We start from the raw sequence: 27,412 nt of genomic DNA, 5'->3' as shown, positions 1-27,412 counted from the left end.
GAGGATGATTACTTTACCAACTCTCTCCTGGAAAGTTAGTTTCATGCGCTAGGACTATAGGAACTCCTACTGCATGTCTGAATTTGCTGATTTTAAGGAAAACATTTCCTGGTCTGGTTACTCATAGCAGGTACTTTGTCGATATGGGGTAGCAGTTAGCCTGGGGACGAGGCTAGATCTTACTGACACTTAATGTATCAAATTGAAACAATTTAGGATTCATTTAGGTTTTTATAAATATATTTTTCTTTTAATCATGAGATTAATGATAAAATGAGGCAAGAAATGGATCATTAGAAATGACATTTATTGGTTCTCAAAATATCTGGGGATACAGAGCAAAGATTTTTTTTTTAGCAAACAGTACAATGAGTGAATGAATACAGGGTTCTATCCAGACATGGTATATGAATTAGTTTGAAAGAATAATGAGTGCATAGTACTTTGATGAATAGATAACTCATGAATAGTGGGTTTGAAAACATGCAGGATAGCTTTTCATCATTGTGCATTTACACTGTACTCCTAGCCAGAGCAGAAGACCTTCAGTGAAATTCCCCTCGATACATTCTCCTCCTTACCAAGCTCATGTTGTCCATCACTAGTATCTCATATTTCAATAACTACAAGCTGTCTAGTGGGGTGTGAAACGATGTACTATGCATAATTCCAGTTTTTTGTTTTGTTTAGTGATTATATTGAGAGTTAGTCTACATTTAGAATACAAAAATATATTACCTCTGTAGTTACTCAAAGAAAGCGATTTACACACATATAGTTCATGGGTGCCAGACATTATTCCCTGGCCCCAGGGTAGTATTGCTTATCTTCATGGTGTGATGACATTGTACCTCACAAGTAACAAAATGTCATTTAAACATGAACTTCAAGTAAACAACACTTGGTTGAACAACGTATCTTCAGGGACCTCATGCATTAACAGTGAAAAGAAAAGGATGACATTTAACCACAACAAAAATTAAAAGGAAAAATGTTCTATGATAGCGCTTGCATATAGTTTGTAATACGGTCATTGTAGTGGTCTTGTTTTGAATGGGACCTGCCCAACCATCTGTAACCTGCACAGAAACACATACCATGTCATTTGGTAAAAACTGGCAAACAACTGACTAATAAAAGTATATTTATGCAATGAGAAAACTGCAAAATCCACACTTAAAAAAGGGCAGTTGTCAGGGAAGGCAAAACCACAAATTCACCTGTTACACTTTTATTTTATTGATCTTAAACAACTTTACTGATTAGGGAGTTCATATGACATAGAATGCTGGGGAAGTCTGGAATAGGATCAAATCTATACATACTTGTATTCTGAAAATACAGGATGAAGCAAATTCCAAGTCACCCCCCCAAAAAAAAATCTACGGTAGTTCCAAACGCTTTCTGAAAATGTCTGGTTAGATCTGAAGAAAAAACAACTAAAGTGTAAGGCAGGGTACAAGAGGCTCTTTTTTTTAACAGTTCTTCCGTTCTTCGAGTCATCCTGTGAGGGAAGAAATCGATGATACTGTCAGTGCATAATTGTGCATTCGTCTTCTGTGTACTGTCTTGTCTGTACAGTTGATAAGACATCTTTAATGCTGTGTATATGATTAGATACTCCCATCGACTCTACTTTGCAGTACAGTACATTAAGATCACAAATTGCATAGTGTAACAGAACTATAACATTGCACATCCATTTTGCCCCCATTTCCCTTTAAAAATACAACCTGAAAAAACAACAAAACGAAGAGGATGAATTCAAATGAATTTACAGTTACAGGATAAATCTACAGTTATTTTCTGTCGGTCATCGTAAACTTCTGTGTTGCATCCAACTGGGTGCTGGACGGCAGCCATTTTACTCCAGAACGCTGCACACGCATCATAATACTGATAGACAAACAAACAAATACTGTAGAGATCAGTGCTACAAAGGAGATACACAGGGATTGGAATAGTAGTGACTCATGGTTAGACTGATAAGTCAGATGTAGTAGGGGAGAGATATATATATATATATATAGTACTTTGGCTCAGTAGAAAATGAAGACTAAAAAGGAATAATGTATGCATACAAGACCATTGGGATACTTCTGTACAAAATCTCAAACTTTGAGGTCACAAAACATGACCGTTTCCATCTGTGGAGGCGGGGGGGGGGGCGACACACACAAGATGTGTGATCGTCAATTGAGATCAAACACGATTTGTCAGTTCTCTTCGCTAATCTTAGAGTTGACAGCAGACGATGAAAAGGACATCCTAGTGTCTGTCAACCATCCATCACTGGGAATTAACAATGCTGGTGGTATTCTGGGTCGTGTTCAATGGGCACCAAGAGGAAGAAGACATGATTGAAAGGGAAGGAGACTGCCAAGACTTGTCCAATAATAATTTTTGTTTTGTTTTCCGTATCAAACCATTTTCCGTTGCGTGCACTGGGCAGGTCTTCACGGTATCCTGGTGTGTTAGCAGGACATGACCCTGGGCAGGTCTTCACGGTATCCTGGTGTGTTAGCAGGACCTGATCCTGGGCAGGTCTTCACGGTATCCTGGTGTGTTAGCAGGACCTGATCCTGGGCAGGCCTTCACGGTATCCTGGTGTGTTAGCAGGACCTGACCCTGGGCAGGTCTTCACGGTATCCTGGTGTGTTAGCAGGACCTGACCCTGGGCAGGTCTTCACGGTATCCTGGTGTGTTAGCAGGACCTGACCCTGGGCAGGTCTTCACGGTATCCTGGTGTGTTAGCAGGACCTGACCCTGGGCAGGTCTTCACGGTATCCTGGTGTGTTAGCAGGACATGACCCTGGGCAGGTCTTCACGGTATCCTGGTGTGTTAGCAGGACATGACCCTGGGCAGGTCTTCACGGTATCCTGGTGTGTTAGCAGGACATGACCCTGGGCAGGTCTTCACGGTATCCTGGTGTGTTAGCAGGACATGACCCTGGGCAGGTCTTCACGGTATCCTGGTGTGTTAGCAGGACATGACCCTGGGCAGGCCTTCACGGTATCCTGGTGTGTTAGCAGGACATGACCCTGGGCAGGCCTTCACGGTATCCTGGTGTGTTAGCAGGACATGACCCTGGGCGGGTCTTCACGGTATCCTGGTGTGTTAGCAGGACATGACCCTGGGCGGGTCTTCACGGTATCCTGGTGTGTTAGCAGGACCTGATCCTGGGCAGGTCTTCACGGTATCCTGGTGTGTTAGCAGGACATGATCCTGGGCAGGTCTTCACGGTATCCTGGTGTGTTAGCAGGACATGACCCTGGGCAGGTCTTCACCGTATCCTGGTGTGTTAGCAGGACATGACCCTGGGCAGGTCTTCACGGTATCCTGGTGTGTTAGCAGGGCAGGTCTTCACGGTATCCTGGTGTGTTAGCAGGACATGATCCTGGGCAGGTCTTCACGGTATCCTGGTGTGTTAGCAGGACATGACCCTGGGCAGGTCTTCACGGTATCCTGGTGTGTTAGCAGGGCAGGTCTTCACGGTATCCTGGTGTGTTAGCAGGGCAGGTCTTCACGGTATCCTGGTGTGTTAGCAGGGCAGGTCTTCACGGTATCCTGGTGTGTTAGCAGGACCTGATCCTGGGCGGGCTTTGATATAGGAAAGAAAAAAAAACGGCCATCATATCGGTATCGGCTGATAATACAATAGATCGCTTTCATCTTAAAAATGACATAACTTTTGCAAAATGGCTGTTTACAATCGTGGTTGTTCCACTAATTTTACAAAGAGAACTGTGGCTATATTACCATACCAATATGAGAAAGATAATGTCCAGTAAATATGATTATCGCATTAGTCCGTCATTTCCCTATTGATGCATCCCTAATATCCACTTTTGGCACCTCCTAGTGGATGGTGTACAGATGTGCATTTCCCTCAGAGCTCAGAAGTTAGCAGATGATGTAGCGATCCGTTCTAGCCTCTCAATTCAGCCAATGGTTTCTATCCATTCATAGCTCCATCCGTGGACGCTAGCGTTGTCCGCTCTGCCATCTCAGCTCATGGCATGCTTAGCTGGCGGATGGTGCAGAGATCCGCTCTAGTCTCTCCGTTGACACACAGTCCAGGCGGATGGTGTAGAGATCCGCCCTTGTCCTCTCTGCGTTGCTGCTACTCTCCGGGCAGATGGCCCCCTCTCAGTTCATGGCGTGCTGGCGGATTGTGTGGAAGATCCAGTCCATCTTGGTGGTCCAGCCGCCGTGGTGGGCGTCGTTCATCTGCTTCATAAAGTAGTCTAGGGCCTCCTGCTCCGTCTTGTCTAGCGCCAGGGTCTTGCGGATATAAGCGATGTCGTCGAAGGACTGCAGTTCGGGCATCCCCGAGCCCAGCATCATGGAAAACAGGTTGATGAAGAGGTTGGCGTGCTGCCGGATGGCCAGGTAGGCCTTGTAGCACATCTCCTGGAACCTGGTGGGAATGGAAGGACAACAGTGAGGGACAATTAGTCTGGGAAATGTTGAACCTAGCTGGGTTAGGAGATGTGTGTGTGTGTGTGTGTGTGTGTGAGAGAGATAAATAAAGTTGCATTGTATTACCGGTTGGAGTAATGATATTCTGTAACACAATAACATGTACTCATCCATTTAAAGCAAAGGAAGACAAAAAGGGTACAGCATCATATATTCAAACACGTACCTTCCCCTTTAGGGTAGTGAACCTAACACCTAATATTCACTTATAGGAAAGCTAACATAACACAAAATAGTGAAACTGTACCTCTCAAACTCCCTGGTTTTGGTGCACTCCTGGGTTCCTTTACTGATGACGATTAAGAAGTCCTGTGTCAAGACGAAGGGCACCCGCTCTCGCTTGTAGCCAAACTTCTTCTTCTTGTGATCCAGGAAATGGCCAAAGTCTATGTGGAATAGCTGCAAGGAGAAAATATTTTTACAACTATTTTTTAACCTAGAACCAAAGAACGTCAAGAGAAAAGAGTAGTGTGTAGGATTGCAAAAAATCTGGCAACTTTCACAAAATTCCCCAGTTTTTCAGAAATCCTGGTTGGAAGATTCCCAGGTTTCCTGCTTATTCCAGGAATCTTCCAACCAGTTCTACCTGCTACAGAGAGCGTGTTGTTTTGAGAGCGGAGGAGCATCTTTACTCCATTCTCCCCTACTGCACCACAGTCATCAATTATGTGTCAGTACAACAGCTTTCGGTCCAGTTATTATTATTTTTCTTCTTTTTTTTTTTACATTATTGCTAGTGGTCGTTCTAAATGATCCTGTAATTACACAAGTTGTTTTTGTTTATATTCTGAACCTAGCTAGTCAATGTAGCTCGCTAGAGTTTCTCCTAGTAGCTTCTTGACGTCATAAATCTTAGTAAAATAACCAGTGGTGTTTAGTCGAGGCCATATGCAACAAATAAACAATTTCTCGTTATTTCAATTCACAAGATATAATGATCGCGTGCGTCAAGAATTGAACCTCAGAGTCTTGAGCTTGGATCCTGCCATTGGACGTGAAGCAGCTTTCATTGATTTTAAAGGAAGCATTTCCTCAACGGCTGACGGCTATAGTGTAGCAGGGCAGTTAGTGTGTGAAGTACCTGTCCATCATCTTTGACCATGATGTTGCTGTTGTGTCTGTCACCGATCCCCAGGATGAAGGTGGCTACGCAGTAGCCCGCACACGACCGTGTGAACAAGTCAATGGCCTGGTCGTACCTGGACACAGTTTAATGGGTTTTCCATGAGTCAAATGGCATTTAACTGAAGAGGAAGTTGTAATAATAGGAATACCAAACACAGTACAATCCACTCCTAAGCAATTCCAGGAAACCTTTGCCCTGTGGAGAATAAACTTGATATGTTGTCCCCCCATAAGCAACGGACTGTTCCAAATAGTTTCTCTGCTTGGAACTATGAAATGTCTCACCAAATCTCTATCCATTACAATAGTATCATTTAGAATTAACTAGGATTGCTTCGAATGAAAGCTACATAGGCCTACTGAGCATTCGTTCTATGTAGTGTTCAAGTGTGGCTATTGGAACCTAGCCCAGGCATCACTCACATCTCTCCCCTGTTCTTGTCCTTGAGCCACTGGTGCAGTGTGTGGCTGTTGAACTGCAGCGCCCCCTTCAGGCCTCCTTTACACTGGATCTGCATGATGGTGTGGGAGTTTCTCACCACCTCTATCAGGCCCACGCAGTCGCCGATGGACAGGCAGCCGTACGGCAGCATCCTGAATGACACAGAGGAAGCAATAGGATAGATTTCAATTGATTTAAAACAGGAAATCCCATTTGAGACCAAGAAGCCCTGCACACAATCATACAAATTCACAATTCCAACAAAATATACAATATTTACAATTTAAGAAAAGTAACTTACAAAATATGATAATGAAAAAGTTTGGATGGGTCTGTAAATCCCTCAAAATACTACAGTCCAACACATCTATGCCTCAGTCTATCCAGCCATCGACACAGGCTTAAAACTGCTTCTTTAACCTCCATCTACACGGATTGAAGTGGATTCAACAAGTGACATCAATAAGGGATCATAGCTTTCACCTGGTCAGTCTGTCATGGAATTCCAACCTATGAGGTTGGAATAATACTGTGGAATTTTGAAAATTATAATAAATGCCCTTTTAGTGTAAGAGCTGTTTGAAAAGACAGCCTGTTTTGGTGGGATGGAGTTTTGGCCTGCCTGTGATAAATTAGTTAATAGACCAATAAGAAAACGACCTGACTTCCAGTCCACCCACATGGACATTCTTCCTGCTCGTATCTCATTTAGGCTACACGGGTCGCTCCTAATTTTAGGCTCCTGCTATTAAGGAGAAGAGCACGAAGGATGAAATCGACTATTCATGCATGCTGCTGCTGAGCGGCTACGAAGAGACAGTACCTGAGATCAAGGCCCTGGTTCTGCCAGATGTTCTCCATTATTCTAATGATCTGCAAAGTCAGCATGTCCTGCCTCAGATCTGAAGGAGACATGGGGGGGGGTGGAATAGCAAGATGATGAGCAGTTCAAGCTTTGATCACACTTTAAAATGCAGTGTTTCCCAAACTCAGTCCTGGGGACCCCAAAGGGGTGCACGTTTTGGTTTTTGCCCCTAACACTATACAGCTGATTCAAATAATCAAAGCTTAATGATCAACGTTGGATAGTTGAATCAGTGGTGTAGTGTTGTGGACCCCTTGGTGTCCCGAGTTTAGGAAACCCTGCCTTAATGCATTATGAATCGGTGCCAGGGCAATGCAAAGTGGGTTTGGGGACATGCATGTAAAATGGGATCCTGTAAGCATGTTTATCGTCTAGTGAGTCAAGGGGGTTGAGTGATTCGATATGCATTAGCGAGACATACCATCTCCGTTTTTAAATATGATCTCGTTGCTCTGGAAGAGCAGCTCTGACATCATGTCGGGGTTCTCCCAATTGAGCCACAGGGGCCGCTTGGCCGATGACATCATCCGGCACTCTTCCAAGCTAAAACAGATCGTAAACATAGTATCAACACGGAGGCGCTGAGAATAACGTTAAGAAAACATTTGACCTGTCATTAACCCTCAATTTCACAGGATACATTTCTTGGTTTCTTTGTTCAAACATTCCCGGGGAAATATGTGGACGTTTGTGGTCATGTCTACTGCGCATTCTGGATTGAAAAAGCGTCTGTACCGGAGGTTTCCCAGCTGGTGCGCTGGGTTGAGTGGAGAGGTGAAGCTCTGTAGGGCATCCATGTAGTCAGGCCGTTTCATCTGCTCCACCAGGAACTTCATCTGAACCTGAGGGCAGAGAGAGAGAGAGCTTCACTTTACTGCAAGGAGTCCATAGTCATGAAGACCATTTGGGCCTGTTGGCTTGTATAGCAGTTCCACTCGTTTTGCTTAGTATCGCTAGTTTGTTGTATGACTGTGGGTTGTTATTTTGTGTTGTATTGAGGATAAGAAAAACGTGGTCATCTATTGAGGCTTCCATGTTAGGGCGTGAAGTGGAAGGGCCTTGACCACAGTGTAAACTTGACCTTCTGGGCCTCGTCCTTCTTCTCCTGCTTGAGGAGGTCGGTAAGGTTGATGAGTTTCTCCATGGCCTCCACCTGTCTGCTCAGGTGCTTGAGGTACATGCCACAGGCCCGGCAGTAGGACTCCAGCAGCAGGCCAAACCGCTGGCTCACAGTCTTGTTGTGCATCTCCGACCTGGAGGCAGAGACAATAACTCATGTGATAGTGAACGACGGTTCAGCAGCAGACCTCTTCTACGATATGCTACTCCAAATAATGCAATATAATCCTTTAGCAACATTAATAAGTAGATAATAATAAAACAAATATATATATATATATATTAGTCGCATTTTCATTCAGCAATCTTAGTATGGCGAAAAAAAACAAGGCTTAGTTAATTTATTTAGACTTCATTTAAAAGATAGATATAGCTCAACTGAGTTCAAATACAGCATAGTCTTGACCTTCAAGATATATCGTCAATGTCAAATACCATCATATGAGATTTAATCATCGACCAGATTGTGCATAGAGGTCGACCGATTAATTCGGAATGGCCGATTAATTAGGGCCGTTTTCAAGTTTTCATAACAATCGGAAATTGGTATTTTTGGAAAACGATTTGGCCAATATTTTTTTACACCTTTATTTAACTAGACAAGTCAGTTAAGAACACATTCTTATTTTCAATGACGGCCTAGGAACACAGGGTTAACTGCCTTGTTCAGGGGCAGAACGACAGATTTTTACCTTGTCAGCTCTGGGATTCAATCTTGCAACCTTACGGTTAACTCGTCCAACGCTCTAACCACCTGCCTCTCATTACACTGCCTGTTATGCCTGCCTGTTATGTTATGCGAATGCAGTAAGAAGCCAAGGTAAGTTGCTAGCTAGCATTAAACTCATCTTATAAAAAACAATCAATAAAAATCACTAGTTATATCTACACATGGTTGATGATATTACTAGTTTATCTAGCGTGTCCTGCGTTGCATATAATCGATGCGGTGAGCATTCGCGAAAAAGGACTAGTTGCTCCAACGTGTACCTAACCATAAACATCCATGCCTTTCTTAAAATTAATACACAAGTATATATTTTTAAACCTGCATATTTAGTTAATATTGCCTACTAACATGATTTTCTTTTAACTAGGGAAATTGTGTCACTTCCCTTGCAATAGAGTCAGGGTATATGCAGCAGTTTGGGTCGCATGGCTCATTGCGAACTGTGTGAAGACTATTTCTTCCTAACAAAGACAGCCAACACCGGCAAACGGGGGATGATTTAATAAAAGCGCATTTGCGAAAAAAGCATAAACATTGCACAACTGTACCTAACCATAAACATCAATGCCTTTCTTAAAATCAATACACAGAAGTATATATTTTTAAACCTGCATATTTAGCTAAAATAAATCCAGGTTAGCAGGCAATATTAACCAGGTGAAATTGTGTCACCTCTCTTGCGTTCATTGCATGCAGAGTCAGGGTATATGCAACAGTTTGGGCCGCCTGGCTCGTTGTGAACTAATTTGCCAGAATTTTACGTAATTATGACATAACTTTGAAGGTTGTGCAATGTAACAGGAATAATTAGTCTTATGGAGGCCACCCGTTAGATAAAATATGTAACGGTTCCGTATTTCACTGAAAGAATAAACGTTTTGTTTGAGATGATAGTTCCCGGATTTGACCATATTAATGACCTAAGGCTCATATTTGTGTGTGTTATTACGTTATAATTAAGTCTATGATTTGATAGAGCAGTCTGACTGAGCGATGGTAGGCACCAGCAGGCTCGTAAGCATTCATTCAAACAGCGCTTTCGTCCGTTTTGCCAGCAGCTCTTCGAATGCTTCAAGCATTGCGCTGTTTATGACTTCAAGCCTATCAACTCCCGAGATTAGGCTGGTGTAATTGATGTGAAATGGCAATATTGGAAATATTGAAGACTCATGTTTAAAGGAACCACCAGCTTTCATATCTTCTCATGTTCTGAGCAAGGAACTTAAATGTTAGCTTTCTTTCATGGCACATATTGCACTTTTACTTTCTTCTCCAACACTTTGTTTTTGCATTATTTAAACCAAATTGAACACGTTTCATTATTTATTTGAGGCTAAATTGATTTTAAGATGAAGTAAGTGTTCATTCAGTATTGTTGTAATTGTCATTTAAAAAAATTAAATTGTCTGATTAATTGGTTTCGGCCTTTTTTGGTCCTCCAATAAAAATCGGTATCGGCATTGAAAATTCATAATCGGTTGACCTCTAATTGTGCACCCTCATACAAAATGTACAAGCAAGACTTCTCAAACTGCATGACCCATAGAAATGTATGCAAAAAAATATTTCCAAAAACACATGTCTTGTGATTACGCAAATAAATGCATGAACACACAGTGAAAATAAATGTGTAACTTGATCTGGCGAATTGCCCTCGGTCAGCTTTTCTTTACGTAAACCATGATATGCACAAATTAAGCTTTTTAGAGGACCTTGGAGAAAGATGTATTAACCAGCAGAATGGCATTCCAGCTGCCTGTGGCAACATCAAGCCATCCATAATACACACTGTGGAAACAACCAGAAAACAAACTCACTTGAGATGCCAAAAGAAGAAATGTCCTATCCGCTGATTGGTCAAAGCCTTCTTCAGCAGGAAGCGGGCCAGCGGGTTGTCGAGGTACTGTTCGTACTTAAGAACCTGGTGGCAAGAAGAAGAAGAAAAACACAGGGCACGTTTACAACACACACCCACAAAGTGCATTCGTAAAGTTTTCAGACTAGAGGTCGACCGATTAATCGGAATGGCCGATTTCAAGTTTTCCTAACAATCGGAAATTGTTATTTTTGGGCGCCGATTTTGCCGTAAAAATGTTTTTATACCTTTATTTAACTAGGCAAGTCAGTTAAGAACACATTCTTATTTTCAATGACGGCCTAGGAACAGTGGGATAACTGCCTCGTACAGGGGCAGAACATCAGACTTTCACCTTGTCAGCTCGGGGGGGTCCAATCTTGCAACCTTACAGTCAACTAGTCCAACGCAATAACGACCTGCCTCTCTCTCGTTGCACTCTACAAGGAGACTGCCTGTTACGCGAATGCAGTAAGCCAAGGTAAGTTGCTAGCTAGCATTAAACTTGTCTTATAAAAAACAATCAATCATAATCACTAGTTAACTACACATGGTTGATGATATTACTAGATATTATCTAGCATGTCCTGCGTTGCATATAATCTGACTGAGCATACAAGCATACAAGTATCTAAGTATCTGACTGAGCGGTGGTAGGCAGAAGCAGGCGCGTAAACATTCATTCAAACAGCTCTTTCGTGCATTTTGCCAGCAGCTCTTTGTTGCGCTGTTTATGACTTCAAGCCTATCAACTCCCGAGATGAGGCTGGTGTAACCGAAGTGAAATGGCTAGCTAGTTAGTGCGCGCTAATAGCATTTCAAACGTCACTTGCTCTGAGCCTTTTAGTAGTTGTTCCCCTTGCTCTGCATGGGCAACGCTGCTTCGATGGTGGCTGTTGTCGTTGTGTTGCTGGTTCGAACCCAGGGAGGAGCGAAGAGAGGGACGGAAGATATACTATTACACTGGCAATACTGAAGTGCCTATAAGAACATCTACTTCATTGGTCTCTAAATACTCTTCTCTGGCTTGTTTAGCGTCAGACCCTATGGATCAGAGCAAGGCCAGGGCATGCACAAAGGTATATGAAATACAAAAATGGTATAGAGGGTAATAGTCCTATAATAACTACAACCTAAAACTTCTTACCTGGGAATATTAAAAGACTCATGTTAAAAGGAACCACCAGCTTTCATATGTTCTCATGTTCTGAGCAAGGAACTTAAATGTTAGCTTTCTTACATGGCACATATTGCACTTACTTTCTTCTCCAACACTTTGTTTTTGCATTATTTAAACCAAATTGAACATGTTTCATTATTTATTTGAGGCTAAATTGATTTTATTAAGTTAAAATAAGTGTTCATTCAGTATTGTTGTGATTGTCATTATTACAAATAACAATAAAATAAATGTTAAAAAAAAAAAAATATTTGTAAAAAAAAAAAATATTATTTAAAAATCGGCCGATTAATCGGTATCGGCTTTTTGGGTCCTCCAATAATCTATCGGCGTTGAAAAATCATAATTGGTCGACCTCTAATTCAGGCCCCTTGACTTTTTCCACATTTTGTTACATTACAGCCTTGTTCTGAAATGTATTAAATATTTGAGGTGAATAGTCGATTTCACCCTTCGTGTTCTTCTCCTTAATAGCAGGAGCCTAAAATTAGGAGCGACTTGTCCAATTCATTAAACTGTTGAGTTCATTACCTCTCTGTAGGAGCTGATAGATGTAAACTCTTAACTGGAAACCAGTGTAGCCTAAATGAGATACGAGCAGGAAGAATGTCCATGTGGGGGATGAAATATCCACCCGGACTATTTACATTGACCCCCCCCCCCGCCCTTTGTTCTTACACTGCTGCAACTCTCTGTTTACTGTTTATGCAGTCACTTTACCCCTATCAACATGTACAAATTACCTCAACTAACCTGTACCCCCGCACATTGACTCGGTACTGGTACCACCTGTATATAGCCTCATTATTGTGTTTATTTTTTTACTTTAGTTTATTTAGTAAATATTTTCTTAACTCTAATTTATTGAGCTGCATTGTTGGTTAAGGGCTTGTAAGTAAGCATTTCATGGTAAGGTCTTTTTACCAGTTGTAGTTGGCACGTGACAAATAAAATGTGATTTGATTTATGTGGATTGAAAGTCGGGTCTGTGCCTCGACACAATCCTGTCTCAGGGCTCTTTAGACAATTCCTTTGACCTCATGGTTTGGTTTTTGCTCTAACATGTACTGTCAACTGTGGGACATTCTATAGACAGGTGTGTGCCATTCCAAATCATGTCTAATGAATTGAATTTACCACAGATGGCCTCCAATCAAGTTGGAGAAACATCTCAAGGATGATCAATGAAAACAGGGTGCACCTGAGCTCAATTTCAAGTCTCATAGCAAAGGGTCTGAATACTTATGTAAATAAACTACATCTGTTTTTTAATTTTAATAAATTTGCATAAAATGTCAAAAATGTCTGTTTTTGCTTTGTCATTATGGGGTAGCGTGTGTAGATTGTTTTTTTTCCTTCATCAATTTCATCGATTTTAGAATAAGGCTGTAACGTAACAAAAAGTGGAAAAAGTCAAGGGGTCTTTCTGAATACACTGTGATATCAAAAAGGATTACTTTAGCAAAACCACAGAGAGAGAGAAGACGGAATAAAGCCACCATGTAAAATAAAGCACTTAGCCTAAAGGGTCATATTGAATGTCATTACGTAGTGTTCATTATTTAAAACGTTGTCAGATGGTGTCAAAACCCCAACTATCAAGATGGCAGTGGCATTCATGTTGAGTCAAAGAAAATGAATAGAAGAGTATGTGGCCATTCTGTCTCTACACAACACAGACGATGAGTGGGTCGTATGACTGTACCTGGACCAGCTGGACGAGGTATTCAGAGAGTCTGTCTGGTAGGTACACTACAGTTCAAAAGTTTGGGGTCACTTAGGAATGTCCTTGTTTTTGAAAGAAAATCAATTTTTTTGTCCATTAAAATATCAAATTGCTCGGAAATACAGTGTAGACATTCTTAATGTTGTAAATTACTTTTGTAGCTGGAAACGGCTGATTTTTTTATGGATTATCTATGTATACAGGGGCCCATTATCTGTATACAGAGGCCAGAGGCCCATTATCAGCAACCATCACTCCTGTGTTCCAATGGCATGTTGTGTTAGCTAATCCAAGTTTATCATTTTAAAAGGCTAATTGATCATTAGAAAACCCTTTTGCAATTATGTTAGCACAGCTGTAAACTGTTGTGCTCATTAAAGAAGCAATAAAACTGGCCTTCTTTAGACTAGTTGAGTATCTGGAGCATCAGCATTTGTGGGTTTGATTACAGGCTCAAAATGGCCAGAAACACAGAACTTGCTTCTGAAACTCATCAGTCTATTCTTGTTCTGAAAATTGAAGGCTATTCCATGCTAGAAATTGCCAAGAAACTGAAGATCTCGTACAACGCTGTGTACTACTCCCTTCACAGAACAGAGGAAACTGGCTCTAACCAGAATAGAAAGATGAATGGGAGGCCCCGGTGCACAACTGAGCAAGAGGACAAGTACATTAGAGTGACTAGTTGGAGAAACAGACGCCTCACAAGTTCCCAACTGGCAGTTTCATTAAATAGTACCCGCAAAACACCGGTCTCAACGTCAACAGTAAGGCGACTCCGAGATGCTGGCCTTCTAGGCAGAGTTCCTCTGTCCAGTATCTGTGTTCTTTTGCCCATCTTCATCTTTTCTTTTTATTGGCCAGTCTGAGATAGGGATTTTTATTTGCAACTCTGCAAAGACAAACAAGATAGACTGACGAGTTCCAGAAGAAAAGTCTTTGTTTCTGGCCATGTTGAGCCTGTAATCGAACCCCCAAACGCTGATGCTCCAGACACTCAACTAGTCTAAAGAAGGTCAGTTTTATTGCTTCTTTAATCAGAACAACAGTTTTCAGCTAACATAATTGCAAAAGGGTTTTCTAATGATCAATTAGCCTTTTAAAATGATAAACTTGGATTAGCTAACACAACGTGCCATTGGAACACAGGAGTGATGGTTGCTGATAATGGGCCTCTGTATGCTTATGTAGATAATCCATAAAACATCAGTTGTTTCCAGCTACAATAGTCATTTACAACATTAACAATGTCTACACTGTATTTCTGATCAATTTTATGTTTTTTTAAAACGGACAGAAAATGTGCTTTTCTTTCAAAAACAAGGACATTTTTAAGTGACCCCAAACTTTTAAACACAAGTGTATTTATTACTGTACCTGGACCAGCTGGATGAGGTAATGAGTCTGTCTAGTAGGTATTTATTACTGTACCTGGACCAGCTGGATGAGGTATTGAGAGAGTCTGTCGTCTGTTAAGTATTTCTCAAGGCACTTCACGGCAAAGTCTCGAATCATGGGATCGGGGAAGTTGCAGTCCAGCAACTCCATGGCTTGTTCTGGCTTTATGGCTGGCCAGTCCTTCAGAAGGCAATACATCTGAGACAAAGAACAACAAATATAAAAATGCATGTCTAAAATAAAAATGCAAAGCTTGAGGAAATTATTTTTTTTAAATAAAAAAAAAAAATCATATTTACTGACATGACCGTCTCAGAAATGGAAACAAATGGCTATAAATGAGTCAAATCAATTAAAATGAATATGCAGCAAATAGCCCATGCTATGCATAGGCTATTAAAAAAGACAAGTGTCAGCAGTTGAAATGTGAGACTGTTTACCTGTGCAACCTCATCTCTGGAGTTCCATTTCACTGCCAGGAGAATCTTGGGAAGTATCTCTGGGATAGTCCCGCAGTAATGTCTACAGGTGGAGAGTATAGTGCATTAGTTTCCTCTCCTAACATCACACACTGGGATAGTTCGTAGAAGAGCTTGTTGAGGTAGCTTGAGCATGTAACCAAACAATATCAGGTAAGAAATGTTAGATAGATCTTGCGAGGGTTTTGTTTACGAGTTTTTCATAACAAATATGCATTTGTTGATGAAGCATACACACTGTATGTACACACACACATACTGCATATTACCTGTGCCTCCACAGGAAGTCCTTCTCCTGCTCAGTGATTTCAGACAGTGGGTCTCTGTTACACACCAAGCGCAGCTGTTCATTGTCACTGTCTGTCAGGGGGTTGTCCCTCGCCAGTCTGTTACTCTGCAATAGAGACCATTATGCTGCTTATTAGACGACAGTACTGGTGGGAAACAAGGTTGTGTTCAATAAACACTCCGTTGTACAACGTTTTGCAACAGAAAACTCAAATCTGTGTTCTTATTGGACACACTCAGGTAGTACCCTCCCTGTTTCAAGATGGGGGTTTTTCCTTCCTGTTTTGAGCCTAATGAACATGCCTCAGGGAGAGACACTATGAATGAAATATGATACCACAGGCGTCTCAGGTTGTGCGGTGACTGCTAGTGACGTCTCTAGTATACCAGACTTGTCAACAGCATTAAATCAACATAACAGATTAACGTACAATGTTAATATTGACTTAGAAACACAAACGCTTGGGAATTACCAAACCGGTGTGGCAGTAGTTGAAGCCCAGCTCCCGGGATATGTTACAGTTGGCGTGCTCCTCGATGGCCGGCATGTCGGGGAACTTGACCGGGTTACTGAAGTGATCAAACTCCAGCTCCAGGCAAGGGGTTTCCTGTGGGCCCATGGTAATATAATGAAAAGGTCACAAGGGGTCATTCAAAAGGGCCTGAAGAGAATCATGGTGTCCTATTGTGGGGTTAGGTGGCGCGTCAATTAGTCATTAATAAGGGAGATAAGAGGCTTAGACAGCGAGAGCGGAGGATTATTGCTAGCCGCTCAAGCTGTATGTGAATGAATTTGGGGTCGTGATGGTGTGTGTAACTTTGTCTCTGTAGGTGTGTGTAGATGTGTGTGTGCGGCTTAACGTTCGCCACTCTAGCTGAGAGTCTTTGAGAAAGTGTGTCTTTGCATCGGTCTCTGTGTGTGTGTGTGTGTGTGTGTGTAGTCGAGCTAGCTAACACCTCCAACCTTGTTTGGATTGGAGCCAGTGACTCCGATGGCATTGAGCAGGTCTTCCAGGCCATGGGGCACAGGCCACAGGTTGAGGGCCATCTTCCCGGCCACTAGAGTGTGGGTGTAGTCAAACAGATTGATGTTGCCCCAGGCTAGCGGACAATGCTCCTGCAGCAACAATAGAGCAACGTTGGATTGTATTGTAGTCAAATGTATGGAGTTGGATTGGAATCGTGGTTAATGTAAATAGTTAAATTATTTTGTTAAACGATATAGCATTCCAAGCAATGGAAGGATAAAATTGAAGGCGATGGTTGCACAAAGACAACAGCAGGATTGGTCAAAGCCAGGAAATGTACTGGTAATGTTTTTTCTCCATATCCATCTGCAACAGGAGTCTCAAACTGGGTGCCCGAGGGCCACATCAGGCCCAAAAGCTGCTTCGCTCTAGCCCCCCCCTGACAACACCAAGACCGACATTGGCCCCCCGACAACACCAAGAACGACATTGGCCCCCACCTGACAACACCAAGACCGACATTGGCCCCCACCTGACAACACCAAGACCGACATTGGCCCCCCGACAACACCAAGACCGACATTGGCCCCCTCCCTGACAACACTAAGACTGACATTGGCCCCGACAACACCAAGACCAAAATCCCCCTGACAACCCCCTGTAAGACCGGCATTGCCCCCCCGACAACAGTAAGACCGACATAGGGCCCCGACATAGGGCCCCCGACAACAGTAAGACCGACATAGGGCCGGCCGCCCGACCCCCGACATTGCCCCCTGACAACAGTAAGACAGACATAGCCCCCCAACAGTAAGACCGACATGACAACAATAAGACCGACATAGGCCCCCCTGACAACAATAAGACCGACATTGGTCCCCCAACACCAAGACAACAATAAGACCGACATTGGTCCCCCTGACAACCCCCCCGTAAGACCGACATTGGTCCCCCTGACAACCCCCCGTAAGACCGACATTGGTCCCCCAACACCAAGACCAAAATGACAACAGTAAGACCGACATTGGTCCCCCCCCTGACAACCGAAGACCGACATTGGTCCCCCTGACAACCGTAAGACCGACATTGGTCCCCCTGACAACCGTAAGACCGACATTGGTCCCCCTGACAACCGTAAGACCGACATTGGTCCCCCTGACAACCGTAAGACCGACATTGGTCCCCCTGACAACCGTAAGACCGGTCCCCCTGACAACCGTAGGACCCCCCCCTGACAACCGTAAGACCGACATAGGCCCCCCTGACAACAGTAAGACTGACATAGGCCCCCTGAGCCCCCCCCCTGACAACAGTAACTGACATAGGCCCCCCTGACAACAGTAACTGACATAGGCCCCCTGACAACTAACTGACATAGGCCCCCCTGACAACAGTAAGTGACATAGGCCCCCTGACAACAGTAACTGACAACAGTAACTGACATAGGCCCCCCTGACAACAGTAACTGACATAGGCCCCCCTGACAACAGTAAGACCGACATTGCGCGCGCCCCCGGCAACAGTAAGACCGACATAGGCCCTCTGGTATTTTGAGTTTGAGACCTCTGATACTTTCTGACAGGGAAAAAAAGTGACTTTTGGTTTGGCCAAACTAAGTTCCTGGCACCGGTAGGCAGGAGGGAGAGCTCACCTCTTTAGCCCCCTTCCTCCCTTTCACAGAGCAGATGGACAGACAGAGGCGGGCGGCACGTGGGATGTCTGGAATGTACATGTCGTAGTTCAGCCACTCATTCCATCTGGGATGGACAACAAGAACATTTCACCAATCAATCAAATAAACATACTTATGAAGCTAACAATAGGCTTCGTCTATTTTACAAGGAGCACATGTGAGCCTAAGTTGAAAAATAAAAGGCACACCGAAAGATATTTAGGAGCACAATGCGAAATATGAGGTAGCAAAAGGTAGAATCATACATTTTTCTAGGCACACTGGTGCTTCTAAATTAAAAATCCAGGTCACACAGCAAAATACTTGGGCGCATATGCGAGTAAAAATAGTCTCACTGTAACGACCTGCAGTATGTGATTTAGCAAGTACTTCATAAAGAAAGCATAGTTTATTATGACACTGGATGGCATACCTGGGATTTGAGCATGGCACGCGCTGAGTGTTCACATTGTCACACAGCTGCTCCCCACCGTGGTAGATCCCAGTCCGGACATAGATCTAGATCAATAGCAGGGACACATCAATCATTTACATAGATGCCTTTGATACAGAAACTGACATCCAGGACATTAGGGCCCAAACCGGATCTATTCAGATATTACATCTAAATGTTGTTCCTCTTCTTCACGAGGACCTGCACTGACATGTACAACAGAACTGACAACAGGATCGTGTTCAGTGGGGAGAAAACCTTTTGTAAAGCAGTACTGCCTGAACTTGTTCATATGACTATACATATCAAATCGTATTGGTCACATACACCCGCAATAACATCTGCTAAATATGTGTATCAAAATGCTCCAACAGTGCAGTAATATCTAACAATTCACAACAATACACACATATCTAAAAGTAAAATATATATTAGGACGAGCAATGTCGGAGTGCTAGCACAGACAGGAATATGTTCCGGGATTCATCCAATGGCATTGAGGAGTATACCACCTCAGTCACCAGTTTCATCAATAAAGTGCATCGACGACGTTGTCCACACAGTGACCGTACGTACATTTCCCAACCAGAAGCCATGGATTACAGGCAACATCCACACCGAGCTAAAGGTAAGAGCTGCCGCTTTCAAGGAGTGGGACACTAATCCAGATGCTTATAAGAAATCCTGCTATTCCCTCAGACGAGCCATCAAACAGGCAAAGCATCAATAAAGGACTAAGATTGAATCCCACTACACCGGCTGTGATGCTCGTCGGATGTGGCAAGGCTTGAAAAATGTTATAGGTCTACAAAAGGGAAACCCAGCCGCGAGCTGCCCAGTGGAGCGAGCCTACCAGACGAGCTAAATGCCTTTTATGATAGCTTCGAGGCAAGCAACACTGAAGCATGCATGCGAGCGCCAGCAGTTCTGGACGACTGTGTGATCACGCTCTCCGAAGCCAATGTGAACAAGACCTTAAAAAAAGTCAACATTCCCAGAGCCGCGGGGCCCGACGGATTACCAGGACATGTACTCAAAGCATGCGATGACCAACTGGCAAGTGTCTTCACTGACAATTTCAACCTCTCCCTGACAGAGTCTGTAATACCTACATGTTTCAAACAGACCACCATAGTCCCTGTGCCCAAGAAGTGAAGGTAACCTGCCAAAATGATTACCGCCCCGTAGCACTCATGTCGGTAGCCATGAAGTGCTTTAAAAGGCTGGTCATGGCTCACATCAACACCATCATGACGGAAAGCCTAGACCCACTTCAATTCGCATACCGCCCCAACAGATGACGCAATCTCAATCCCCGCTGCCCTTTCCCACCTGGACAGAAGGAACACCTATGAGAATGCTGTTCATTGACTATAGCTCAGCATTCAACGCCATAGTGATGAGCTTTGTGGGAACTAAGTTAAAGACCCTGGGACTAAACACCATCTACAACTGGATCCTGGACTTCCTGACGGGCCGCCCCCAGGTGGTAAGGGTAGGCAACAACACATCTGCCACGCTGATTCTAAACACTGGGGCCCCTCAGGGGTGCATGCTTAGTCCCCTCCTGTACTCCCTGTTCACCCACGACTGCGTGGCCAAGACAAAGGAGCTGATTGTGGACAACAGGAAAAGGAGGGCCGAACAGGCCCCAATGAACATTAACGGGGCTGAAGTGGAGCAGGTTGAGAATTTCAAGTTCCTTGGTGTCCACATCACCAACAAACTAGAATGGTCCAAACACACCAAGACAGTTGTGAAGAGGGCACAACAACACCTTTTCCCCTTCAGGAGACTGAAAAGATTGGTATGGGTCCCCAGATCTTCAAAAAGTTCTACAGCTGCACCATCGAGCGCATCCTGACTGGTTGCATCACCGCCTGGTATGGCAACTGCTCGGCATCTGACCGTAAGGCGCAACGCAGGGCAGAGCATACGGCCCAGTATATCACTAGGGCCAAGCTTCCTGACATCCAGGACACATATACTAGGCGGTGTCAGAGGAAGGCCCAAAAAAATTGTCAAAGACTCCAGTCACCCAAGTCATAGACTGTTCTCTCTGCTACCGCACAGCAAGCAGGACCAGAGCGCCAAGTCTAGGACCAAAAGGCTCCTTAACAGCTTCTACCCCCAAGCCATCAGAATGCTGAATTAATCAAATGGCCACCCGGGCTATTTACATTGAACTTGAACTGCATTGTTGGTTAAGGGCTTGTAAGTAAGCACTTCACAGTAAGGGCTACACCTGTTGTATTCGGCGCATGTGACAAATAAAATTTGATTTGATTGACTAATATACAGTAGAATAGAATACAGTATTTACATATGAAATTAATAAATATGAGCCCAAGCCCTTCCAAAAATAACAGAATTAAAATGATGATTGTGCTGTTATATAATACATAGTCTACCGCATATTACACATGGCAGAAAAACATTCACACACAGTAAAGATACCCCAACATAGTGGCTTAAGATCTCGTCGAAACATAATTGGTCTAGCCTAAATAAATCAAATAGAGATTTAGCCTAGAATTATAGTGAATTTGTTTTAGATTTTAAATAGCCTAGTAAGAGGGCATTTTTTATATAATGAATAGGCTGACAATACCTTCAGCTACAGAATATCGAACCACTGCATTTCTGTCTCTGCCCCCCCCCTCTCCTTCATTCCTTTCTCCAACACGCAGAGACTCAAACTAAGCACTGGGTAGATGCAGGACACGGGTATGGGTGAGCCTATGGCATACAGAGTTTGGGCACAATATCACCTGTGGCACAGCGAAATGACCAGAGTAGCCTACATAACTTGAGTGGAAAATGTACCGGTGGGAAAATGGCCTCCATTCGCTATTCCAGTGCATATGCATTAAAAGAATATTCCCCTGCCCATTTGATTATGTGGCATTCTAAATTGAAACTAATTTTACATGTTAGTAAAGATTAAATTGAGAAGTCTGATGGGTGAAAATATGATCACTTGAGAGAACAGCGTGAGGCAAAGAACAGAACACCAACTTTTGTTTAGTGAATTATATTCTTGCTTACTATAAAATCATAATATTAAATAACGTCACAGGACTTATGAGCATATCTTGTATGCTAACAAGCCTACAGCCTATGACATGGAGAATATCCAGATAACATACAGTAGGCCAACTCATGCTGTTCTTTTGAAATACCTTTTCTTCATATCATGTTTCTTTCGACCTGCCTAAAATAAATAATGCATTTACTGTGTTGGTGCAAAAGCAATTAATTAGACCTTTTTTTTAAATGTAGATATTCCAAAGGCAGGCATCAGAGGCTTGTATGCATGGAGAATGGAGATGCTAAACGTGTTTGTTAATTAACGGTCAATTACCGTGAGACCGGCAGTCTTTTGCATGACAATAACCGGCTGACAAAAATGGCATGACCGCCACAGCCCTAAACACAGGTATTCGTTATCAGTTGCAAAACATTTCATTACGATATGCTCTACTGAACACAACCCAAAAGTCCTCAAGTACAGTACCTTGTCAATGTCCCTGATGTTTACATTGACATAGGTTGCGCACAGTATCCTGATCCTCAGCGTGCCGTTGATGGTCCACAGGGACTTGGTGGCCGTCTCGCCGTTCATATAGGGCGTTGCCGTGGAAATGCGTCGGGCGTACGAGGGCATGGTAAAGGTGTCGATGGGCAGCTGGGAGTAAAGGCTATCCTTGGCCATTAGCATGAGGTTAGGCATGCGCCCCAGCATGATGCAACTCCTCACGTACTGGAAAGGAAAGGCATAGACACAAGGACATTAGTCACTACACCAAGCCAGAGGTAATTGAACATGCAACGAATGGCTACCTGTGTTTTGTGCATCTGCTTTTAACTGTGCAACATTGCTAGCTAGTCATTGGCTAGTCATTCTAAAAGGCTTCAGACAGGATTCAAAGGAAGAATGTCCTAACAGAGTACGCTTGTAAAAAAAGTGTTTTTCTTCTTATTTTCCTCTCAAACGCCAACATTTCAGATCAGACTGTTGCCATAAAAAGCTGCATTTGGGAATTATTTCTTTGGTATCATATTTCTATATAATATTTAAAAACACACCTGCAAGAGTCGATCTACATCAGATGTGTAATTGTATTCCTATTCAAGATGTGGAGTACGCATCAGAGCAATGTGTGTGGGTCTGTGTTTACCTTGTACTGGCTAAGGGGGTACTTCTCCAGCAGGTACTCGTCACAGCCACACACCTTGAGGATGTACTTTCCCTGATACTCCTGCACACACATCTTGAGCTGCTCGTGGGACAGCAGCATGCTACGCGTCTTCTTGCGGATGGCCTCTGCGATCACATGCTCCGGCACGCAGTCGTGATTGATCTTCAGGGTGTACTTCTGCTTGTCGTTGCTCGGTGACACGATGACCCAGATGACCACTATGATTTGACCTGGGGGAGAAAACAATATGGTGGTCAGTCCCAGGGTCCTGAATAACTGTGCTACTACAGTAACATGGTAAAAGTGAGGTAAATGTTCCACCATCCAGTAACATGGTAAAAGTGAGGTAAAAGTGTTATGTTCAATGTTCAAGTCAAGTAAATGTTCAAGTCTTCCACCATCCAATCAGAAATGTCACACCATTTCTGATTGTATTACTTAAAAAAACAATAATTATACTTTAGTTTATTTAGTAAATATTTTCTTAACTCCATTTGTTGAACTGCATTGTTGGTTAAGGGATGGTAAAGCAAGCATTTCACAGTAAGGTCTACTACACCTGTTGTATTTGGCGCATGTGACAAATTAGATTTTATTTTAATTGATTAAAATCACACAAAAAACATATTTGAAACAAGTGGATGGTGATTCTGTCAATGTTTACAATAGTGTCTGTTTCTAGAATATTAGGCTGTACGTGGCTGGGACATTTTGCCTTTCCCAGACCAAAACCTTCTTTATGTGTCACTGTCTCCCATTTCCTACCTTTGTCAAGCTTATTGAAGATGTGCTTGGGCAGTTCTACTGACGACTCTACATTGGGAGGGTAGACGTACAACGCTCTACTGATGGGTCCATTAGTGTCTCGGAGGTCCACAGACTCCTTGCAGACATTCAATATGTTTCTTCTAAAGTCCTGCACTTCCGAGTCCTTGACCAGGTCAAACTCGCATATAGGCATTCCTATTGCAAAACCTGTACAAAGAAAAATAACATTTCATGTACTCCTATAGCTTCAAGACACATTGTATCAATCTTAATCACACTCAGTATTCATTCATGAAATGTGAGTGCTGTATTTGAAAACAGCCAGATGTCACACTATACTCAAAGAAAGCGCCTATGTGACGTCAGTGACCAAGTATAAAGAATTACAAGAGACATGCATACCAATTTCTCGGTTGAGTATCTTCTCTTCTCGGTTGCCCACTGGTTCGATGACTTTCAGGAAGGCCTGAAAAAGCCTGAGGTCACACAGTCTCCTTGTCTCGTCATAGAACTCCTCTCTCTCAGCCTCTTGGGTAACGCTGACAAAGATGTAGGAGGTCTCCTCTTGTAGGAGGTGGTGGAGAGGATACTTCCTGGCCTCTTTGAAGAGTTCGTGTTTGACTGAGATGAGTGTTGCCTCGCGTGTGCACACCAATGTCAGAATCATCCCATTTGGGAGAAGGCAGTCCACCTGGATGCTTGGGGGCATCAAGTGCATGCCCCATAGTTCCCCAGAAGACGGTCTGGGAGGCATGGTGGTCAGGTCGGTTGCTCCTCACTATGCTAATAATTAGGATGAGACGGGTCGACCAACTGGACAGAGAGAGAGGGGGACAATTCCATAAGACGCAGTGACCCGTTTAAAAAATCTCCATACTGCTAGCTAAATATATTGAATGAGAGTGGAAGTGCAAAAAACGAATTACTATCACATTATAATCAGGCGGTTGCTTACAGTAGATTATAAAATGATGAACTCAAATTGTTCATTGTCCAGAAAAAGTAAATGCAAGGGGGTAGCTCAAGCATGAAAAAGGACATATGTTGCTCGAAGAAAATATTTAACAAAACAATAGGTCGTTTGGTAGCTAAGTGGAGAGGTTGACAGCTCAGTCACTGTAATCATTAGCTAGCTAATGAACCAGCTGTGTCACAACAAGCAATGCCAATGGAATTTGAAGACAGTAGCTAGCTGGTTAGCTAGCTTGCTAATAAAGTAACTAGTTAGCTAGTTGTTTAGCTAATTTGGCAACCTATTAATTCAGCCCAATATGGGTGTATTAGGATGGCAAAAGTTCGATAACTAACCGGCAATTGTTATTTTCTTTTTCCTTGCTAGAATGCGTCTAGTTACAGAGTTATCTTAAACACTTTACCTAGCTAGCTAAAACACCGGTGCTACTACCTATAGCAAGTTTGCTAATATTAGCTGACAAACCGCTAGCCATTAGCTAGTTGTTTGTGCCGACTTAGCTAGCGTGTGCCAGCTAGCCTAGCTAATTGTCCGATGTCTCATTTATACAACTACGCCGTACTGTCGTCTCGTTGAAAAGTATGTATTTATTTGATATGTATTTTTGACACCTTTTTTTATGATTAAATACCTGGCATCTGCAGACAAACAATAGTTTGGTTGTTGTCTCGCGCAAGTAACGCCCTGTTTTCACTCGTAAACAGGCAACTTTCTCCCGATAATAGCTAGCTGACGTTAGCTAAACAAACCCGATTCGTACCCGTTCTACACCTCCTCGGTCGTGGCGCTTGTTTGCACCTCCATCCAAGTCTCAGAGGCAGTCCGATTTCTCAACAAAGACGTCCGTTGGCTATAATATATAGTTTCCCCCCCCAAGGAATAAGTTCATTACATTCCATGATGTGAAGCCCAAACCAATAGCGAAAAATACGGCATTTTTTTTTGGATGGCTCACAAGCCCGCTATAGTGTGTTCGTTTAGCCACAGCTGGCCGCCTGGCTTGTCGTTAGTACCGCCCCATCAGAGACCCCCAGTGGCATCGGGCTTTGACCTCCAAGACAAGATGCACAGAACGTTCTCTGTCGTTTTCATTTCACCAACAGCATTGTTTACATTTTTATACATACTGTTTAAACGTGTAAGAAAACACACTCTTGAAATATATATATATATATATATATTTTTTTTTTACAATTCTGACAGCATGACAACACAACTCAAGTAAAAATGCTTTAATAGTAGGCCAGGAGTTGGGTGGCCAGGGATTGCTATTAGGGAGGACCAGGGGTGGGATCCACTGATGGTTTGAATCGTTTTAATGAGGGACTTGAACAAAACCCTGACCTACAACCCACCAGAGCCATTACGTTTTTATCTGAGGTTTAATGGCGGTTAGCATCCAATAAATGTTGCATTACAGCCACCTACTAAACTGGAGTATACGTCACTTATACTTTGCTTGAATTGTTATTATTTTTTTATTTAAAAAATATGAATAAATCAACAAATACCCTACCATCTAACCATACACCCACCACCCAACTCCACTATTTTAATATATCTAACCCTACCTCAGGCCAACAGCCTGAAAGAACAGGACACCACCACTCAACACACCCTGTAACTCTTTTGAGGTCAAATCTCATACACCCAAATACCTCTCTGCAGTTGCCACTACAAATTCAATTTTCTACAACTTACGTTCCATTCCTGCAGTACAGATGATATCCATTACTATATCCAAGCTTTTGATATGATAGACCATTCCATTCTTGTGGGCCGGCTAAGGAGTATTGGTGTCTCTGAGGGGTCTTTGGCCTGGTTTGCTAACTACCTCTCTCAAAGAGTGCAGTGTATAAAGTCAGAACATCTGCTGTCTCAGCCACTGCCTTTCAACAAGGGAGTACCCCAAGGCTTGAGCCTAGGCCAGACACTCTTCTCAATTTACATCAACACCATAGTTTAGGCAGTAGGAAGCTCTCTCATCCATTTATATGCAGATGATACAGTCTTATACTCAGCTGGCCCCTCCCCGGATGTTTGTTAAACACTACAACAAAGCTTTCTTAGTGTCCAACAAACTTTCTCTGCCCTTAAACTTGTTCTGAACACCTCAAAAACAAAGGTCATGTGGTTTGATAAGAAGAATGCCCCTCTCCCCACAGGTGTGATTACTACCTCTGAGGGTTTTGAGCTTGAGGTAGTCACCTCATACAAGTACTTGGGAGTATGGCTAGACGGTACACTGTCCTTCTCTCAGTACATATCAAAGCTGCAGGCTAAAGTTAAATCTAGACTTGATTTCCTCTATCGTAATCGCTCCCCTTCACTCCAGCTGCCAAACTAACCCTGATTCAGATGACTATCCTACCCATGCTAGATTAAATCAAATCAAAGATTATTTGTCATGTGCGCCGAATACAACAGGAGTAGGTAGACCTTACAGTGAAATGCTTACTTACAGTCTCTAACCAACAGTGCAAAAAAAAAAAAAAAACAACAGTAAAAAAATAGTGATAATAGCAGTAGCGAGGCTATATACAGGCACCGGTTAGTCGGGCCAGATGAGTAGTATGTACATGAATGTATAGTTAAAGTGACTATGCATATATGATAAACAGAGAGTAGCACACACAAGGCAAATAGTTCAGGTAGCCATTTGATTACCTGTTCAGGAGTCTTATG

General features: G+C 42.9%; 1 protein-coding gene across 2 annotated transcripts; it reads right to left on the bottom strand.

Moving 5' to 3' along the window:
* Window positions 1–288: 288 nt before the first annotated feature.
* Window positions 289–25,787, bottom strand: LOC112227144 (phosphatidylinositol 4,5-bisphosphate 3-kinase catalytic subunit alpha isoform). Of its 2 annotated transcripts, none has more exons than XM_024392002.2 (21): window positions 25,359–25,787; window positions 24,157–24,567; window positions 23,752–23,961; window positions 22,966–23,216; window positions 22,302–22,547; window positions 18,764–18,849; window positions 18,310–18,415; window positions 16,655–16,807; window positions 16,164–16,298; window positions 15,672–15,796; window positions 15,364–15,445; window positions 14,957–15,121; window positions 10,582–10,685; window positions 7,997–8,168; window positions 7,651–7,757; window positions 7,337–7,458; window positions 6,874–6,952; window positions 6,032–6,202; window positions 5,565–5,682; window positions 4,731–4,882; window positions 289–4,421 (listed from the first exon to the last, which is right to left on the bottom strand). In XM_024392002.2, the coding sequence occupies exons 2-21, from the start codon at window positions 24,506–24,508 to the stop codon at window positions 4,151–4,153; spliced, it is 3,207 nt and encodes a 1,068-aa protein (XP_024247770.1). In that variant the 5' UTR covers window positions 24,509–24,567; window positions 25,359–25,787; the 3' UTR covers window positions 289–4,150. The 2 variants fall into 2 exon arrangements, with proteins under 2 accessions (XP_024247770.1, XP_024247768.1); XM_024392000.2 differs by having other exon boundaries at window positions 25,488–25,787.
* Window positions 25,788–27,412: the final 1,625 nt, after the last annotated feature.

This window comes from Oncorhynchus tshawytscha, linkage group LG28, assembly GCF_018296145.1.
Source record: "Oncorhynchus tshawytscha isolate Ot180627B linkage group LG28, Otsh_v2.0, whole genome shotgun sequence".
Classification (NCBI taxonomy): Eukaryota; Metazoa; Chordata; class Actinopteri; order Salmoniformes; family Salmonidae; genus Oncorhynchus; species Oncorhynchus tshawytscha.
The sequence above is the reverse complement of the archived record's forward strand: the minus strand, read 5'-3'. Positions and strand labels throughout refer to the sequence as shown.